Consider the following 21022-nt stretch of genomic DNA (forward strand, 5'->3'; position numbering starts at 1 on the left):
AGCAGCTAGGAAGAGTTTATAAACTACTTCAAAGTTTATAAACCAGAAACTTCACCCAGCGCACGTTACCGGAGGAATCTGATCAGAAATCGGCGACATATGATGAACATCTGCGGTCCAGATTCCTGTGTAAACACAGCGACCATCAGGGTGGAAAATAGAAGATGTGAAACAGTAGTCAGTTCATTATTTCTGGTAAAAGACACCTGTAAGCGCCATTTACTAGTGCCAAGCTTATGTTTATTGTATTGATAATATTATTTGCTGAAGTTCAGTCAGAAATATATTTCAGTTAAATGTAAGAGAATATTATGACTATATATGGTGATTCCTTCCTGTATGTTTACCACTGTGAATTTGAGTTTAGTCCTGTTAGGCTTCCGTACACATGTGACTTAGGGACAGGAAGTGAACTTTTATTGTGAAATGATTTTTATTGTGAAACGGTTCAGTTGTGAATAAATGAGTTACCGGCGGAGCAACACGGTTGTTTTACCGTTGCCGTTGGCGTTGCCGTTGGCGTTGCTACCGGGCCGACTCAACGCGTAAAACATTGTGATGTCGTCCTTGAAGTGTGGTTAACGAAAGAAAGTAAGTTAATACGAAGATAGAAGTATGAAGACTAAAGATAGCCACTACAACACCTGATAAACGTAGTAAAGTAATCAGAGTAATGGTATATTATTTACTGTAGGAGCTGTCTCTGTGTTACCATGACTACAGGCCGGTTAACATTACACTCACCGGAGCTTACCGTAGTTTAGCGCACCGTAGTTTACCGGAGCTTACCGTAGCTTAGTTTACCATAGCTGAAAGACTTTATCGTGTACCATGTCAACATAACTGCAGGTGGAATTAAAAATGCTGTGTAAATTAATATTGTCATCTGTCTACTCAAATAAAGTTTGACTGTGAAACAGAAATGTGTTGTGTTGCTTACAGTCCCTATTTACTACCTGTACTCTTCTACATGCATGACATCAAATTAATGTTTCATATCACCTGTTCAAACAGTGTAATTACATAAAGCCTTTATGAAAGAACATGTTATATTTAGATGATGGGAGTACATGAAGACTGTGCTGCTGGTTCTTGCAGACTAACAGAAGTAGGAGCAGACTTTGCTCATAGTTACGAGGTGGAGGAGAGTGTCAGGCTGTGGGTGGGGTCAGCTAGCTGCAGGTTCTCCTCTGGTTCTAACCGTTCCACCAGGAAACCCTTATATGGCTTGCAATTCGCCCTCGACGTCACCAGTTTAAGGAAAAGCTGCTCAGCGTTTTTTTAGACCCATTTTCGGACAGATGGAGCAGGAGAAAAAGAGAGATGGTCTTTTATGATACTATGGTGACCTGTAGACACACTGGGGACAGATATTGATGTTTAAAAGACATGGAAAGGTGCATTTTGTATAATAGGTGACCTTTAAGACCAACACGTCCAAGGGTGCACAGATGGGCGCAAGTACATTTGCTACTTACACAACGTGGGTGCTGGGCATGAAACTGACAACTGCGTCGGCCTGAAACTAGCGATGACGGCTGCGCTGCGCTGTTCGGCACTTTGTTCCAGGTGTAAGACAGGGCCCATTATGTTGATGGCTTTATGGTTAATGTAGATTTAACCTGCATTAATTCAGTTTTTGGCCACTTGGGAGCAGCACAAGAGGTGTCAACACAACAGTGACATATTATGGACATGGACCTTTTGAGCCATGTTTCTGTCCAACTGACAAACGTACGTCTAATATTCACTCTCTTTTTAACTAGTTTTGGTCCCCTTCAATTCCTGAGGGGAATATCTGCCTCTTAGCTAGTCGTTAACTGCTGTTTGGTGCCGAGCCATCTGCGTTTTTTTTTTTTTTTTTTTTAAAAAACAGCTGTTGCCACTGGAAACAAGGTTGGTAAGACCAGTAAGGGGCGACTGTGGCTCAGAGGTAGAGTAGGTCCACCACCAATCAGAATGTCTGCGGTTCGATCCCCGGCTCCTCATGTCAAAATTGCACCCGAAAGCTGTGCCATCGGTGTATGAATGACATTAGATCCTGATGGGCAGGTGGCACCTTGCATGGCAGCCTCTGCCATCAGTGTATGAATGTGTGTGTGAATGAGTGAATACTGACATGTAGTGTAAAGAGCTTCCAGTACAGAAAGGTGCTGATCCTTCTGTTCAGTTTTGTCATGTATGAGCACCACCTTTCCTATTACACATAGACATTTGATCTATATAAATATATAATATAGATTAGTGCAGATTTAATGTAAGTCCAAAAAAGATATGACAATTTTTCAAACATAGGTCTCCAATGAGGAAGGCAAATATTTAAACATATGTTTATCACTTTTTGCGAATCTACACTACCTCCTTCACTGTCAATGAATGTTACCATTAAACCTAAACTGCTATTTAGGAAGAAGATTGCAAATCATAGGAGGCGGCTGCTGTTTGGAACCACTTGTGCTCTTAAGCCATTTGAATACAGCAAGCTGGACTTTTGTTCTCTTGAGATTTCCAATTCCCCCTCTCCATGCACCTTAGAAGTAGGTGAAGTTATGCCAGAAATCACCTTCTCTGCTTGTACAATACAGCAGGCTGCACCTCAGAATATGACACCTCTAATAACGATGACACACTATTTGTCATGAAAAGTATTCCTCGGGTAGATATTGGCCCATGCAAAATGAAATAGTCATAGTCTACTCAGGGTGGCTGATATAACTGACTCATGCAGTTACAGTAATAAAATTTGTGTCACATTTTCTTATCTTAATGAAATTTAGAGAGATATAGCATGTTTTATTATTGTATTTCCAAACCTTTATTTGCCAAAGGAAGGTGGACTGAACATCTTTGCTCTGTTCCGAGTAGGAACTTCCTACTCTGCATCACACTAGTAAAGTTCCACACAGTCCCTCCTATGACCACATCTTCTGCTGCTGGCTGTTTACAAGCTCCATGAGAGCAGTCAGAGTTTAGGAGGCTGGCTTCATGGCACCTCAGCGTCCCTTCAGGGAGAGGACACAATTATGAACTTTCTCAGCTGTTCTGGGGAGTTGGGCCAGTCTCAGTCGGTCTCAGTCTTGTCCAGAAAGAGTGCTTCTCTTGGCAACTGTGGCACCATCTGAGGAAAGCACAAAAAGTTTGAGTGTGGCCATCACTTTTGTAACAATGTCTATTCACTTTCTTTGACAGCAGTGGAGTTTATGAAGAATACAGTAGACTAAAACTAAAGATATTCAGTTCATCTGTTGAAACATTCATCTAAAAGCCAAACCCCTTAATCAAGACTATGAGTACCTAGTTACAGTATTTAACAATATAAGTAGAAGTGTTCAGTTAATGTACAAATGACTCATTAACACTGAATCCTTAAGCTCTAATCACTATACTGTATCATTATTTGACACTGACCGAATCAGTGGCTTTGTGTTCTGGAGCTCCTCTTCCCTATACAGCATGTTACATCCTGGCTAGAAGCTTGATGCTACAGCAAAGATCACGATGCACTAACTTTGGTGTAGATTGGTGGTTTCTGAGTGTTGAAGATTATTGTCAGTGCTCATATCGACCTAATGTTGTACTGAACCGAACGAATAAAGTTCAAACCGGCCACAGACTGAACTTACTACTGAACGATCACAAAAGGTAGGCCTAGACTGTCACGTTGAAACAGGACAAGGTTTTCTCCAAACTGTCACTATAAAGGTTAGAAGCACATATTGTCCAAAATATCATGCCATGCCTGAAGGAATAGTTTGACATTTTAGGAAATACAGTCACTTGTGTTCCCAGAGTTAAAGCTGGCCCACACTAAAAGATTTGTTCAAATCTTAACAGATTTTGAAAATGTGAGAGATCTCAAACATAACGACATGTTATGTTCAATTTAACAGTTTTGTTCCTCTAGTGTATCGTGAGCAATGATTTGGCCAAAACAGCACACCACACACTAACAGATTCATTCATGAACAACAAGAGACACAAAAAAAAACATTGACATTTTGAAAAAATATCTCACAATCAAACATGACTTTAGTGTAAACAAACATGACGGAAGACGGGAAGGAAGAATTAGCGATGTTATTTTGTTTGTTATCGTGGCAGAGTAATAAAGTGATTTCAGACATTTATCTATAGGCCTACATTAGGTGTGTGTGTGTGTGTGGTTGAAATAAACCCTTATTTGATTTACTGTTTAGTCGGCCACCCACTTCTAAATTCCTTGTGATGTGCACCTTTGATAAACATTGTTTGGGAGAACTCTAACATCAGATAACTGGGTGCAGCTGTCACTGATACTAACATAGGCTGTTGGTCGTTGTTATTGGTTTTGTTTAAATATGCCAAATTGTTTTTTTATGGGTTATTGTTTTTCGGACGATTAAGCGAAGAGAGCTAATAGGTGCTAGCGTAAGTTGTCACTTCAATAATGTCACTAAACATTCACATATTCTGCAGCGTAATGGAGACACCAGTGTCAGTGCTGCCAGGCATGGCAGGGCAGCATCTTTTATCGCTGAGCTCTTGGGGTTGGTACCAGACTGAAGCCGGGCGCTTACCGTTAAACTGGCAACGTGATTGCTGACGACACAGAGATACCACGTGATACCAACGTTGTTATACTATTGGCTCACAAGCCAAGAAGTGAGAACCAGACGTCAGATGTCTTCCTCAGACATAAACAAAACATTCATTTTGGACCCGTCAACATTTTATTAAAAGATTAATTCACAATCATACTAATTTATTTTAACTTATTAAGCTCTGTGGGTGTATTCATCTTTAAAAATGATTTGTCTGCATAAAAATGTTTTCAATAATTTTGTTACAATTGTTACTGCTTGTGGCCATGTGCAGTCTCCAACACGTGTAGTATAGCCCAGTTTACTGTGGCTTTAACATATACTATTGCCTTTGCTTTCATCTTAAAACCAGCCAAGTCAATTTGAATTGTGTGTCCCCAAATCACAAATGGGTCCAGGAGGGCTTCACAATCTGTAGGCTACAGTAGACGACACCCGTCTTCAGACTCTGACTCGGATAAGGATAAACTCCACCACAGTGTATCGCGGTGAAAGCCAGAGTTTTTATTCTTGGCGACCTCCTACCGTGTCTCAAATCATGCAGCCTTGGCACTGGTGCAGCCATCTGTACTCAACATAGTGTGTTATAGTACATTTGTGTGGTATTTAACACAGCGTGATCAATTCATTTAAGTTGTGAAAGTATGGGGCACAAAGGGGCTGGCGGGTTATAATTCCAGCATACATATACAGTATGTGCCAGCTTGAAGCTCAATTACAGTAGCTGTGTCACTCCCAGAGGCCTGGAGGAGCTGAAAGGGGGTTCAAAACCTCTCCACAGGCCATAACTCGGGTACCAATCTCCTGAATGGAACGGACAGCTGGGCTTCCATGGAAATGTCTCACCACTGTGAGGTGAATTGAAGCGGATAAAAGTGTTGTTGAGGGGTGGTAAAGATGCAACCTGCGGTTGGGCTTAGTTCATCAGAGAGAGAGAGAGCTTGTGTGAGTGCTAAATAGCAGGATCAAGTTTCCTGCTGACATGCCATTGTACAGGTTGTCCACAATGATTCACTATTAAAGCATTGACGTCATAGGCAAAGAATGATAAGAAAGGAAGACAGGTAATATGATAACATATAATTAATACTCCTCACTGGTTTTTCTTTTAATATCTCCGTAAACGTTATGAGTCAAGGGGAATATTTTATTTCCTCAAGAATCCCTCCAGGAAATTACTGGCAATTTCATTTTCATAGCGCCTGCATAGTGACATTGTGTTATCAAACGGAAGTACGCACCCACACACACACGCGCGCAGTCACAACTTCAGCCCTCCAACGTGATGAAGTTTTCCTTCTAAGTAGTAAAGTAGTTTCCACTCAGCGCAGAGCAGTGCGCCGTTCAGCAGCATGACTCGATCCAACAAGTGGTGGATTTTGTGCGCCGTTTTGCTCTCCTTTCTCGCCCGTTTTGGATCCTGTAGAAGACATAGAGAAGGTAAGATGGTTGATAAATATATATTTATGTACATATTATTATTATTTGAACTGTGTTCACTGTTCGTCTGAGCTGTTGTGCGCAGCGCAAGGGGAAGTTTTCGCCACGGAAGTCATGCGTAAAGTGGAGCTGAAGTTTGTGGCTACATATTCACACTATGATATGTCCTGGATTCACTTTATTCTTGTTTGGGCTTTGCTTGTGGTGAGTTTCTTTGTATAACCTATTATTGTCGCCGTAATATTCTTTGAATATTCATTGTTTTTGTGTTATTTCCGTCCAAAAGTAAAGCGTAAACTGGTCTCCAAACGGAATATGTGCGCCCTAAAGTGACCAATGGGCTTCTGTATCTTGCAGTTTTGCTCTAAGAGTGACTATCCTTTGACTGAAATCCTGCTCCGTATCAACACCAGAGTTTACGCACTAGCGCCTCTGTTTGGTTGTGTTGGAGGGCTGTAATAGTCCTGAATAGTGAGGGGAGATACAGTATGTGACGTCAGGCAAGGCCAAAGTCCGCAGCAGTTCTCCTACCGGCCACGACCCACACCTGAACCGCCCGGCACCTCCTCCTGTCAGGTCATGTCGCAACAGCAGCCCTGCGGCCGGTAAGGAGGCTGTTGGGTTGGATGTGAGATATTCAGCAGGCAGGTCTGGTCCAGAGTGGAAGACAAACTGTAATCCTCCATCCCTGAGAGCAAACACTGAGCTGGCCTCACTTCACTAATGAAAGCTCTGCAGTTAAGAGGAAAGTCTGGAAAAGGTCTTTCTATGTGTGCTGGGTGATGTCACTGTCTGCCTTTTCTTATCTTTCAGTGACATACAGTACTGCCAGTTTTATGAACCATTTCCCTCTATGGAAGGAACATTTACAGCCTATGAGCAGCACAAAGGCAGAGGAACCTTCTTATGGAGAGATAATGGGACATTTTATTGTCTTTAGAAACATTTTACAAATACAATATAATTCTTATTTGTAAAATAGAGTGCTACAGGAATGTGTCCTAAAACCCGTAAATGAGTTAGCATTTTAGCACTGACGGTTCCTTCGTCTGGCAGTCAATGGGTTTTTTAAATGGGTTTTTAGTTAGATGCCTTAAAGTGGGGCCAGGCAGTATATTTTTGGCATCATTGGTCAAAAATTCCATAATAACCTTTCAGCATATTGTAATTCAAGTGTTCTGAGAGAAAACTAGACTTCTGCTCCTCCTCATGGCTCTGTTTTCAGGCTTTAGAACATCTGTCTTGTGACGGGAGGCTTTGGCCAATCACAGGTCATTTCAGAGAGAGAGAGAGCGTTCCTATTGGCTGTGCTCTGGTCATGTGACCGGAATTTGGCATGTGACCGGAACTTGGCATTCCTTCATCAGATTTCACAATCGCTTCACAAACTTTTTCATTTTACAGCTAAACCGTGCACTACAAGATGATTCTGAGAACATCTGAGGAGAGAAATAGGCATTAACGTAACAGAATATTGATCCATATTTAATCAGCGCTGCCTAGTTTGACTGTTTGGTCGGAGTTCACAAGTGATTGACAGCGAAGACGGTATAGACGGCAGCTGGACAGCGGACCTCAGATCAGCTCTTATTGCTTGTTTTCCTCCGGTCTGTGAAATCTTGCAGATGCCGTTAGGAGCACTGGAGGACACCGGAGGACACAGAGGAACAGGAATTTTTTCACGTTACCTGCTCATGTACTACTGTCAAGATATAGCGACCGTTTTATAAAAATAACTTTTTAACATCATATTTGCTCCAATCTGCCTACTTCAGCCTTAAATAAGAGATTTTATGTTTTGTTCGACGACATAAAATACATAAATAAATACCCCACTCGTGAATTGTAGAGCCTTTATGTGTCTTAAAAAAGGCGGTTGCTAACTGAGACTACTAAACGTCATCATGCCGACTCGTCCTCCTTTACAGCCTCGTTGTGTTTACTCACGCTCATGCAACCGTGGTGTAGTTCATTTACAGACTAATAGTAGCTTTTCACTTATTTTTGTTAATTTGTGAAGATTATCTTGCTGAACAAAACGTGTAATTATTATAAACGTGTGTTTTCCACAGAGTTTATTTTCTGCAATAATCAAAAAGCCAAAGGAAAAATCCCATTGGGTTTTTGTCGAGGGAACTCAGGGCAATGCTAACTTCCTGGTTGGCCTACAAAAATATTTCATCCCTGGAGCACTCTATACTCACACTCCCTAATGTCCAAGCCTCTTCCTATATTTATATAAAAAACCTTTAATTGTTACACAGAATGTTTAGATTATAGCATGTATAGTCTATCCATTACCATTTTGTTTTTAGATGTATGTACAAACTAACAAAGTTTTGATGTCCCTTCATGCTTGGCCAGGGCTGGATTAACCCTCTAGTGGGCCTTGGGGCAATATTGAGTTGTTGGCACCTTTTGACTCTACCTGTGAGGGTTTCTGGACAATATTTGTCATTGTTTGTGTTGTTAATTGTTTTCCAATAGTAAATATACATGCATATATTTTTGCAAGTACATTAACTTTCACTGTGCCTGGAAATAATGATAAATATGACATTAAATGGTGCTACAGCATAACACTATTGTGTTGTAAGAGCAAGCATCATATGGTTTTGCATACTATATTGTATCCTAGATGGCTAATTTTGAATTGAAATGTATTTGAACTTTATTCATTCCAGGATTGAATATTCCCGGCCTTTCCTTAAACAAGCACTTTTTTTTGGCATTTAAGAGACTCCAGTTTCCCACAAGCCATCAGCTGATATTTATTGACGGCTAACATTTGGAAAAAACACATATTCAGCGTTTAAACTTTAAAGCACATAAGGACAAATATTCTTAAACACAAATTGAGCCTCCAGGCAGCATTACCATTTGTCAATTCTACTTTGTATCTATCCGCGTGATATGAGAATACAAACCATAGGTAAATACAGATAGGCAATCTGAGCTATTCACATTACAGGGGTCTTCAACAAGGTTTTCTCCATAGAGGAACATTAGCTTTTCCTATTTGCATATCATTTAGGTGCTCTTGAGAGGTGAAATAATAAGGGACTCACTGAGCCCCTTTCAAACTAAACATCAGTATCATTGGTGCACGGTCTTAGTAGCTTCACTAATCGTCTCACGGAGGAGTAAACATTGTGTCTCATTAACTTGTGGAGAAATTTAATTAGATGCTCACTTGCTGTTTGAAGTGGCCCTTTTATTAGGGAGCCTCAGGCCATAGGATGAGAGGAAACTGTGTAGCATGTGCCATCTTAATTAGCGTTTGCAATAAGGAGTAGACTTCAGAAAAGTGCTCGCCTAAACTGTCACTAGAAACTATTTTGAGTCCATTAGATGAATACACCTATAACGGGAATGTGTAGACACTTCTCTGCCTTGCCAATTACAAGTGTTACCTAATGTTTTCTGCACTTACCAGTATGCAAGCCTTTAATTTTCTTTAATGACAAAATAATGTCTGTTTTGTCTCAACATGAATCTCACCTTGAAGGACTTTCACTGCAGCAAAAGCAGCAGCTGTCTCTGGGGGTGAATACAGACTGTTAATGAATCAAACTGTACTTTATAAAATCTTTCTCTGAATGATGCAATACTCTACTCTCTATGTTCTGTTTGTATACACACTCACTCCAGCTTTCTATATGAGTTCAGTCTCTGCCTTTGGTGCATGATATTTGTTGAGTACTTTTTTCCAGTTTTAATTTATATTTTTTTGTTTGTCATTGCAACTCATTTAATTATATCTTAGTTGGGTTCTTTTTACGACATACTACTGCAGTCTTTGTTATAGACAGCTGTAGACTTGAGACTTGGACATGAGTTGGACTCAAATCGCAAAGATGAGAACTTGTAACTCGCCTTGGACTCGTCAGCTTGATTTGAGACTTGAAGGCAATAAGATGAGAAGACTTGACTTGGTGACCCATAAACATTTAAAAGTGCTCTACTGAGTGTAGTTGTGCCTTTTGGAGTTCTGCCAAACTGTCATGAATAATTATTAACAGGGGATGCATCTTTGTAACCTTGTACACACTTGCAGTTGTAGGAGGTTGGAGAGAATGGGTAGCACTCTACAGTAGACCTAAACTGTAAAAATATTGATAGCAATGAATAACACTGTGAATACCAATTTGTTTCAACATAAAAATGAGTGACCAGGCTGCCTTGCAATTGGAAGTTGCTCTCAAAAGACATGAAACTTGACTTGGACTTTCCCTCTAAATATTTGAGATTTGACTTGGACTTGCTCCCTAAAATCTTGAGACTTGACTTAAACTTCTCCTCTAAAGACTTGAGACTTCACTTGGACGATTGTCTCTAAAGACTTGAGATATGACTTGGACTTTCGCCTCAAAAGATTTGAGACTTGACTAGGACTATTGCCTCTAAAGACTTGAGATATTACTTGGACTGTTGCCTCCAAAGTCTTGAGACATGACTTGCACCTGCCCTCTAAAGACTTGAGAATTGACTTTGACTTGCTCTCTAAAAACTCGATACATGACTTGAGCTTTCGCTCAAGTCTTGAGCGCCTCTCAATACTTGAGAGGCCCTGACTTGCTCTCTAAAAACTTGATACACGACTTGGGCTTTCGCCTCTCAATACTTGAGACTTTACTTGGACTTGCCCTCTAAAGACTTGAGACATGACTTGGACTGTCGCCTCTAAAGATTTGAGACTTGATTTGGACTTGCTCTCTAAAGACCTGAGACTTGACTTGGATTAGCTTTCTAAAGACTTGAGACTTGATTTGGACTTGCCCTCTAAAGATTCCAGACATGACTTGGGACTTGTCCTCTAAAGACTCAATACTTGACTTTGACTTGCTTTCTAAAAATGTAATACTTGACTTGGACTTGCTCTCTGAAGACCTGAGATCAGACTTGGACTTGCTCGCTAAAGACTTGAGACTTGACTTGGACTTGACTTCAATAGACCTAAGATGTAACTTTATCCAAAACACTAAAAACAGCTCTGCATTTAATCTCTTTAAGCCTGGGATGTAGCGTGTAGACTTATTTCCATCATACACTAAATAGTCTCAGCACGTCTGTTTTTGTCAAAAGAATTTCAATGAAGCCTGCTTTGTGTGGTGCTTACCGTAGGCCGCATGGAGCAAATAAACATGGTCATTGGAGATCAGTTGTGTGAGTCATAATAACAGCAACAAATATCTGCCACAAAGCACATTTTGTGCCCATTAATAACAGCCCTCAAAGAGGCTTTCCAGGCTTTTTCTGGCATTTCTTCAGCTTGCTGATCATTACTGCTTTCTACGTCACCAAATTGCTCCCAACTCATCACTAGGTTACTGCAGCTACACTGGTTGTAGTTATATCATGTGTTTGTTGTCTCTGTTTTTTCCTCTCACTGTGTATCGTCCCATGCCATTGATATATAATATGTATATGCAGTGACACTGTATATGGACACCCATCTGAATAAGGATGCCCCATAGCTGAATGGGAGTCATGAACTCATTATGAAACTCCCATTATGTATTCTAATTGACTGGGAACAACTAGTGATTTTGTTCAATTTAAACAACTATACAGTAACACAGACTATAGAGTCCAAACGTTTTTGCTGAATCATCTGCTGCAGAAGATAAAATAAAGGACACCGTGTTGTATGAAATGACAGCAGGGATGCTAGTTTAGAGAACTAGTTGACAGTGTTTTCTGGGCGTGAGTGGGTGTAATGAAACCTGACTTGGACTTGCCCTTTAAAGATTTGAGACTTTACTTGGACTTGTCCTCTAAAAACTTGAGACATGACTTGACTTGGGACTTGCTCTCTAAAGACTTACAACTTTACTTGGACTTGTCCTTTAAAGACTCAAGACTTAATTTTGACTTACTTTCTTGCTCTTGACTTGAATTTATCCTCTAAAGACTTGAGACTTGGCTTGGACTATTGTCTCTAAAGACTTGAGACTTTACTTGGATTTGCCCTCTAAAGACTTGAGACATGACTTGGACTATCCCCTCTAAAGACTTGAAACGTGACTTAGACTTGGCCTTTAAAGACTTGAGACATGACTTAGACTTGGCCTCTAAAAGGTTGAGACATGGCTTGGGCTTTTGCCTCTCAACACTTGAGACTTGAGTTGGACTTGTCCTCTAAAGACTTGGGACTTGACTTTGACTTGCTCTTTAAAGACTTGAGACTTTACTTGGACTTGCTCTCTAAAGACTTGAGACATGACTTGGACTTGGCCTCTAAAAGGTTGATACATCGCTTGGGCTTTTGCCTCTCAACACTTGAGACCTAAAGACTTTCCTCCAGGGAAATTGGTTTTGAGTGTTGAACATTTGAATCACTAGTATCTTCCTGTTTCCAGATAAAAGGCTGACTACTTTGCAATATGGTGAAGTTATATATTTCTATGTGAGAAAGTGCCTGTCCTCTTGAAGTTGACACAGCAGTGGAGATGACGAATGCACTCGGAGGAGCATGAGTCACAGGTTAATCTGTTTGTCTTGTGCACTGTGGCCTGTAGAAATTGGCAAAGGATACATCCATGGCTCTATATTTAGAGAGAAGATACTGTCTCCTTGGTCATTTCTCCACCAACGTGACAAGATGGTTAAGTTTCTTTCGTAGCTACAGCGGGGCAGCCTCAGAACTGAGGGCAGTGTTAGAGCAGACTCATATCCAAAACCGACAACCGAGAAATCTCTATGCCATCTCATTTGCTCACTGGCGGTAGATTGGACAGCTCATGGTTAATCGGCTGATAAAAATGACTTTTATGATGTAATGTTAGTGTTGGAATCATATTTGTGCGCAACAACCAATGGTTATTTGTCTAGAAGGGAAGTGTCAGATAGTAACATTCAGCATTTACATAACTAGCTTCCTCTAAAGTGTACGCTCAGGTACACGTCATATACACTGTATTGAAATGTGGGTGTTTTAGTGAGCTGAGTTGTAATTAACTAGCCTGACATTGCCGGACAAATCACAGATGGGAATTAGTCTGGAACCTCTAAGTTTATTTTTTTATTTCCAAGGGGTGTTATCAACGGGTATTCAACATGTGAGGTGGCACTGAAGGTCCAGTGACCATGTCTGCCCGGTGTAAATGGCCAATCATATCACAGTAGTACCAGCCAATCACAGGACATTAGGGCAGGACTTGACGCAAAGCAGGTGGGGAAAAAAAATGCCTCAGTGATGTAAAAATGCACAGAAAATACATACAAAGAGTATAGAGGTAAAGAGGCAAAACTCTGGTGCTGTTTTGACAATAGCCGCTAGAAGGCGCTGCGGTAGCGCTGCCGCCATTTTGGAATGAAAACGCCGATGAGTCCATTGCCATGAATGTATAAAGAGACGTCTGTAAATCAGAAGACAAGTTTTTTTTTTGGATAAATCAACTCCCCAGTATGAACACTTAAATAGTCCTCATTTAAATCATTATGTCCTAAAAGTAGTAAAATTCCCTAACAGCTGAATCCAGAGTTATTTTCCTCGGCATACTGAACATGCATCAGACCCACGGGACTGCACCTTCATATGACAAATCTGGTTCTGCCAGCTTCCTGCTAGCTGTATGCAGCTGTAATAATGGATATATTGGCTGTAATTCATCACTTTTATTACATTATTATACACCCATGGGCTGTATGCTGTAAGCCTGTACCGTGGTGGATGTATTAACATCTCTGTTCCCAAACAACCGGCTATCGGCCAGTAGCTAGTAGTGCTAGTAGCATGACATCAACAGAGTTTAATGGCGTTGTAGGCTATTTACTAACACGCAGGGCAAAAAGCACAGGACACCACGTCTTCTACATCAATGGTCTGTGGTCTATTGGACCCTCTTCTACATCCATGGTCTGTGGTCTACTGGACACTCTTCTACGTCCATGGTCTGTGGTCTATTGGACCCTCTTCTACATCCATGGTCTGTGGTCTGTTGGACCCTCTTCTACATCCATGGTCTGTGGTCTACTGGACACTCTTCTACATCCATGGTCTGTGGTCTACTGGACACTCTTCTACATCCATGGTCTGTGGTCTATTGGACCCTCTTCTACATCCATGGTCTGTGGTCTATTGGACCCTCTTCTACATCCATGGTCTGTGGTCTACTGGACCCTCTTCTACATCCATGGTCTGTGGTCTACTGGACATTCTTCTACATCCATGGTCTGTGGTCTATTGGACCCTCTTCTACATCCATGGTCTGTGGTCTATTGGACCCTCTTCTACATCCATGGTCTGTGGTCTACTGGACACTCTTCTACATCCATGGTCTGTGGTCTATCGGACCCTCTTCTACATCCATGGTCTGTGGTCTACTGGACCCTCTTCTACATCCATGGTCTGTGGTCTACTGGACACTCTTCTACATCCATGGTCTGTGGTCTATCGGACCCTCTTCTACATCCATGGTCTGTGGTCTACTGGACCCTCTTCTACATCCATGGTCTGTGGTCTACTGGACATTCTTCTACATCCATGGTCTGTGGTCTATTGGACCCTCTTCTACATCCATGGTCTGTGGTCTATTGGACCCTCTTCTACATCCATGGTCTGTGGTCTACTGGACACTCTTCTACATCCATGGTCTGTGGTCTATCGGACCCTCTTCTACATCCATGGTCTGTGGTTTGTTGAAAAGTTTGAGATTAATCTCAAAATCTGTGTGCTGGATTTTTCTAACTTCCTTTTATGTCCATCGCTCACTTTATACTGCTCTGGGAAGCGGCTGGGCAAAAAAGTTGAATAAATAAATAAGTAAGTAGGTAAATAGTTATAATTATACGCATATGTATAATATTTTCATTGTTCAACACAGACCATTTCAGTAGAGACATTAAAATTATGACAATAGAATAGAAATAGCTTTTTAAAAATTTTGTACGGCACTTTGTAGGCGGACGTTTTACTAGCATCCGGTAGTCGTTTTCAGCCCAAAATGGCGGAAGCGTAGCTTTGCTGCTGGGCTCTGACGTTGCAATAGAACGACCAATTGACTTTCACTTCTTAGCAATGTACGCTCTTTGCTGCAGTGTGCACAAATGAGATGGTATTTTATGAGTTGGTATATTAAACTCAACAAATCCTCTCAGAGGTACTGCAAACACAGTTTTCTTCTCTAGAAAAAATGTAAGTGTATCTGATTGTTCTGCTTTTAGTGGAAATATGCCATCCAGTACCATACAATAGCAGCTTCAACAGAAAGCTACACATCAGCTGTAGCCATCTTAGTTGTTTTCAAAAATGCCAAAATGGCGTTCCTCTGTATGGTCTTTGTCCCAAAGACGCCCCACATTAGATAAATGGTTGTGATTGGCCTGGCATGTCACAGGCTGATGGAAATCTGTCCAAACCAGAGGGGGACCAGACGGATCTGTCAGAGCAAATAAGCTCACACGCAAATTTGTCTGGTTCCCAGGCAAGTCATTTACAGCTTAAAATGGAATGTTACTCATGGCAGATTTTTTATCAGACTCACTAATCGAGTATTTCCTACATAAAAAAAAAAGTTGTTGGGTTACTCTAAAGTGAGCAGGAAATTGAAATTTTGACCACCTATGAATCAATGTCATGTTGCCCCAGTGTGCTAGGTAACATAACATGATGTGAACATAATATGGTATAAACCTTGTGTCATTAGGGCAGAAACAATTAGTGGAGTAATCAATTAGTCTATCAATTTGAATTTAATCGGCAACAATAATCAATAATCAATAATCATCAAAGTCATTTATCAAGTAAAAATGCCAAACAGTCTGTAGTCCCAGTTTCTCCAATGTGAGGACTCTGTTTTATGTCATTGCATATTTTTGGGGTTTTGATTGTTGGTTGGTCAAAATAAGACATTTGAAGACAACCGTGAATTATGGATGGACACTTTGCACTATTTTCTACTAACTATCCATCAATTAAATAAATCAAAAGTTTAATTATTAAACCAAATATATATAGTTTGGAAAATCATTTATTTCACGTCATTCCCAGAGCAAAGCTAAAGCATCAATTTTGGGATAACAAGGTGCACCTGCTACGGACACTATATGTTTTTTTTCCATTGTGGAGCTAGGGCACTCTATAGTCCAGAAAATATACACACGGAATTCAGACATTTAAATTAATTAATTCTAGAATTTCGAGAATAATTTCAAAAATACTGGCCACACACTACATTGGCCATGCTAGCCATGTTTAACACCTGTCCAGCACAGCCGCTTCAAAGAACAGGTGGAGCCTGCAGGTTCTGCTCCCCGTGGAGGGCACCGGCCCTCCTCCTCCAGGGTAACCAGCTCCAGGCCCTCAGGTCAGCCTCCACGTCAGCTCACAACGTGGGTTATAGGTGACTCCATCATTAGGAATGTCAGGACAAACTCAGCAATAACCCGCTGTTTCGCGGGTGCCACTGTCCGTGACATAGCCGAAAAAGCTATTGAGGTTTTAGCCAACGAACCTCACATTTCTAGAGTCATTGTCCAAGTCGGCACAAATGATATCCGTAAACAGTAGTCTGAACTATTAAAATCCAACTTTATCCACTTGTTCACCACGCTGAAAAGATCCGTGAGGAACATCTATGTGTCCGGTCCTATCCCCACCTGTGGTCGTGGCAGTGGGTGGTTCAGCAGGCTGCTGCCGCTGCACACCTGGCTCTCATCAAACTGCACTGTCAACGGTGTTTCATTCATTGACAATTTTAACCTCTTCTGGGAACGCAGGCAGCTATTCAGGAGTGACGGCTTCCATCCAAACTGGCTAGGAGCCAAACTACTGTCTGGAAACATTTCTTATTGTGTCGCCCACCTAGGTGTTCCATCAGCATGCAACGGAATCAATTCCCCGATGTCCACCTGTGTCCACTGGCTCGGACCAGTCCCAATACTACTGATGTCCTCGGGGTCCTAGCACCAGTCCATTTAGTTCCCCATGCGTCTTTTCTGCTGCTCATGTGGAGCCAGGACCCTCTAGAGTCCCTATTAATTATCCAACTTCTGACACAGATTTTTACAATAAGTTAGCCAATTGCTCCGGACTGTTGAACTTAAGCTGCACTATAACTACCATCCGGTCCAGTTGCAACACGGACAGTCTCATTCGGATACCACCACCTCTCAGACCTGCACATTGCTCCCCCTGTCGGCCATTTCCAGTCTCTACAATCCCAGTCATCTACAACAACAGGCCTTACTGCCCCATAAGGCCTCAGGGGGGAGCCAATACCTGCAATCTACAACACTTTAAAAGGGATTCTTCTCATCTGTCCTCAAAGTTAATTGCCACACACGAAAACATTGGCCTTCTAAATGCAAGGTCACTCTGCAACAAATCATTCTTAATCAATGAACTAATTGTTGCTAATAACTTGGACTTGTTTATGGTGACTGAGACTTGGTTGACTCCAGCTGACTCTACTACTTTAGTAGAAACTTCACCACGGGATTTTAAACACCTACATCGTCCTCGACCCTGGAAGAGAGGTGGCGGTTTAGCTGTTTTTTTACAAGAAATGTTTTAAGTGCCCTCCCATTTCCTTTGGTAATTTGAGTTCATTTGAAGTCTTATGTTTTCTTATTACAGGCCCTGTTCCTTTACTTTGTATTTTAGTTTATAGACCACCATGGTACAACAATTTTATCACAGAATTTTCAGAACTTCTATCAATTGTTTTATCTAAGTATGACAGAGTGCTTATCTTAAGTGATTTTAATATCCATGTATGTTGCCCTTCACACCCCATATCCAGTGAGTTCCTTGGTTTACTGGATTCTTTTACTCTTTCAAGCTCAGAAAGCAATAAAAGACACATTAGCTTATTTCTCAGATATAATTTCCAAAAACAATCACAACCCTAAAGTACTTTTTAATGTCATCAGCTCTGTTCTTAATGGACCAACCAGTACAGACCCTGAACCGTGTAATGATTGGAACATTCAAATTCAAATTTCACCAAATCCACGAAATCTACCCACCATCAACAATAATCCTGTCTCCCTCACCCAGTTTCAAACCATTTACATCTCAGAACTTGGTGTTCTAATTTCTCAAATGAAATCCTCTACTTGTGTTTTAGACTGTATCCCAACTAAGTTTTTAAAAGAGATATTTCCCACTGTTAGTCCTGTTATTTTATCAATTATCAACAGTTCTTCGACTTCTGGCATCTTTCCAAAGGATTTTAAACATGCTATTATTCAACCACTACTGAAAAAACCCAATCTGGATGCCCTTTTGCTTAATAATTACCGACCAATTTCTAAATTATCGTTTTTATCTTAGGTGCTGGAGAAAGTAATTTCAACCCAATTATCTCTTTTATGAATAACAATAACACTTTTAACAGTTTTCAGTCAGGCTTTATAGCCCGCCATAGCACAGAGACAGCCCTTGTTAAGGTTTTTAATGATTTACTTTTAACAGCTGACAGAGGTGCCTGCTCAGTCCTTGTGCTTTTAGATTTAAGTGTCGCTTTTGACACCATTGACCACTGTATTCTCCTGCACCGTCTAGAAACCTGGGTTGGTCTAAAGGGAACAGCTCTTCAGCTAATACACTCTTACCTCGCTAATATAACTTTCTCTGTTGTTTTAGAAAATGCCAACCCCTCTGTTACACATCTTAATTGTGGGGTTCCTCAAGGATCCATTCTTGGCCCACTGCTGTTTTCAATTTATATGCTTACCCTAAGCCAGATCATTCAGAGCCATGGTGTCTCTCACCATAGTTATGCAGATGACACTCAGCTATATGTCCCTCCCCACCCCAGTAACTCCTCTAGCTTAGATAGCCTTCTTTCCTGCCTCAATGACACTAAATGCTGGATATTGCAATTATTTTTTTAATTTAACGATGATAAAACTGAACTTATAGCCATTGGTCCAACAATATCTACCAGCCTGCTTCACTTCAAGCTTTGTTCCCTCAGTACAAACATGAAACAGACTGCTAGAAATCTTGGCGTAATATTTGATGCAGATATCTGTCTTTATGCTCAAGTAAAGGCAGTTGTTCAGTCATGCTTCTTCCAGCTCAAAAAGATCTCTAAAGTCAGATCTTTTTTATCTCCTTCCGATTTACATAAGGTTATACATGCTTTTATTTTTCCCGCCTAGACTACTGTAGTGCACTTTATGATGGTATCAGCCAGAGCTCCATTCACCGACTACAACTGGTGCAGAACACTGCCGCCTAAATTTTAACAGGCACTTACAAACACGAACACATCACAATCGCCAATTTACACTGGCTGCCCGTTATGTTCAGAATTGATTTAAAAATTGTAATGATCACTTTTAAAGCATTAAACGGCCTTGCCCCAAAATACATTAAGGACCTATTGACCCCCTACGTACCTGGATGTTCCCTTAGATCAGCAGATGCAGCTCTGCTGGTTGTTCCCAGATCTCGGCTTGAGACCAAAGGTGAACGGGCCTTTGCAGTTAGAGCCCCCAGAATATGGTACACTCTGCCTATTGAAATCAGACTCGCTACTTCATTACCATCTTTTAAGTCCCTTCTAAAAACTTTCTTTTATAGGAAAGCGTTTTTGATGCTGGCTTTTATCATCCCTCTCTGGCCATTTTATTCTGCTTTCTTAATTGTATTTTACCCCCAGATGTTTCTTGTTCTTATGATCCCTCTGTTGATTGTATTTTATTCTTTGCTGATTTATTGTTTTTGTTTTTTTCGTTGTTTTTTTTCTGAAAATCACTTTGTAACCTTGTTTAGAAGGGTGCTATATAAATAAAGTGTATTATTATTATTATTATTATTATTATTATTATTATTATTATTTTAACCCAAAACACTGTGTTTTTCTAATATTGTTTTGTTTTTTTGCCTAAACTTAAAGAAGTTGAAGTTGTGTTGCCTAGACCTAAAGAAGCTGCAGTATTGTTGTCTAAAACTAAGGAAGTTGTAGTTTTGTTGCCTAAACCTAAAAAAGCTGCAGTACTGGTGTCTAAAACTAAAGAAGTTGTAGTTTTGTTGTCAAAACCTAAAGAAGTTGCAGTAATGTTGTCAAAAACTAAAGAAGTTCTAGTTGTGTTGCCTAAACCTAAAGAAGCTGCAGTATTGTTGTCTAAAACTAAAAACATTTTTAGTTTTGTGCCTAAACTTAAAGAACCTGTAGTTCTGTTGCCTAAATCTGTTTTTTGTTTTGTTTTTTTGCCTGAACCTAAACAAGTTGTAGTTTTGTTTTCTAAACCTTACTGTTTTTTTTTTCCAAAACCTAAAAAAGTTGCAGTTTTGTTGCCTAAACTTAAAGAAGATGTAGTTTTGTTACCTAAACCTAAAAAAAGCCTTTTCGTTTGTGTTCAAGCTGTACAACATGTTAGAACGTGTTGCTTTTAAGTTTCACTTTCACTTTTACAACATGGTAAAAGGCCGTAAGGCGTAATAGGCCCCTACTGACCCACATCTATGGTGCTTATAGCGACTGATAACGCCTATCTAATGGCCTGATAACAGTTGAATCGGGTGCACCCGTAAACAAACATAGGTCAAAGAAACATTTAGTAGTCATTTTTTGTCTTTCTCCTTTTAACTCTGGTTCCTTTTGGTTTCTCTATGAAGGATGATAAACTTTGTTATATATTTGATCTTTCCGCTTCACTTTTGACAATACCTGAAATGGATGATGCATCTTGATAATATGGCTGATGTTTAATGTTTTAAATTACACTGATTGACCTGAGAGGGATGCTGTATTTCAAGGTGAGACTTGAACCACTGTGATGTTGGTGGTTTGTTAAAAAATGTCTCATGGTGTCTGTATAACTTGCATAGTTCCTGGTTTTGGTGATGCTACTTAATTACTCAATGAGCGAAAACAGACAGTAAGCCTTTTGTTCAAATGTCCCTTCGTCTGTGTGTGCACAGTGTGTTGTATCTGCAGGGTAGTGTGTGGACAAAGGAGTCAGCAGCTGGGGATACATTATTAGCGTCTCTCTGTAGCTCACAGGAAGTGTTAATCTCTAGAATGTTGACACATAACAGGATA

At 40.5% G+C, this 21022-nt stretch overlaps 1 protein-coding gene and 2 long non-coding RNA genes across 3 annotated transcripts in view; 1 reads left to right on the plus strand and 2 right to left on the minus strand.

Moving 5' to 3' along the window:
• Nucleotides 1–21022, minus strand: part of LOC141782068 (uncharacterized) — an 85883-nt gene that overhangs the window by 30506 nt on the left and 34355 nt on the right. The gene's annotated exons all lie outside the window — the stretch shown is intronic.
• LOC141782071 (uncharacterized) lies at nt 2792–5953 on the minus strand. The gene is made up of 2 exons (XR_012597029.1): nt 5818–5953; nt 2792–3118 (listed from the first exon to the last, which is right to left on the minus strand). It is a non-coding gene; the product is annotated as an uncharacterized LOC141782071 (long non-coding RNA).
• tfpia (tissue factor pathway inhibitor a) overlaps nt 5565–21022 on the plus strand; it is a 77707-nt gene continuing 62249 nt past the window's right edge. Inside the window, exon 1 of the mRNA XM_074658106.1 lies at nt 5565–6020. Within this exon, the coding sequence (XP_074514207.1) occupies nt 5933–6020 (88 nt within the window). The 5' untranslated portion in view covers nt 5565–5932. The remainder of the gene's footprint in view (nt 6021–21022) is intronic.

The sequence above is a fragment of the Sebastes fasciatus genome, chromosome 14 (genome assembly GCF_043250625.1).
Source record: "Sebastes fasciatus isolate fSebFas1 chromosome 14, fSebFas1.pri, whole genome shotgun sequence".
Taxonomy (NCBI): domain Eukaryota; kingdom Metazoa; phylum Chordata; class Actinopteri; order Perciformes; family Sebastidae; genus Sebastes; species Sebastes fasciatus.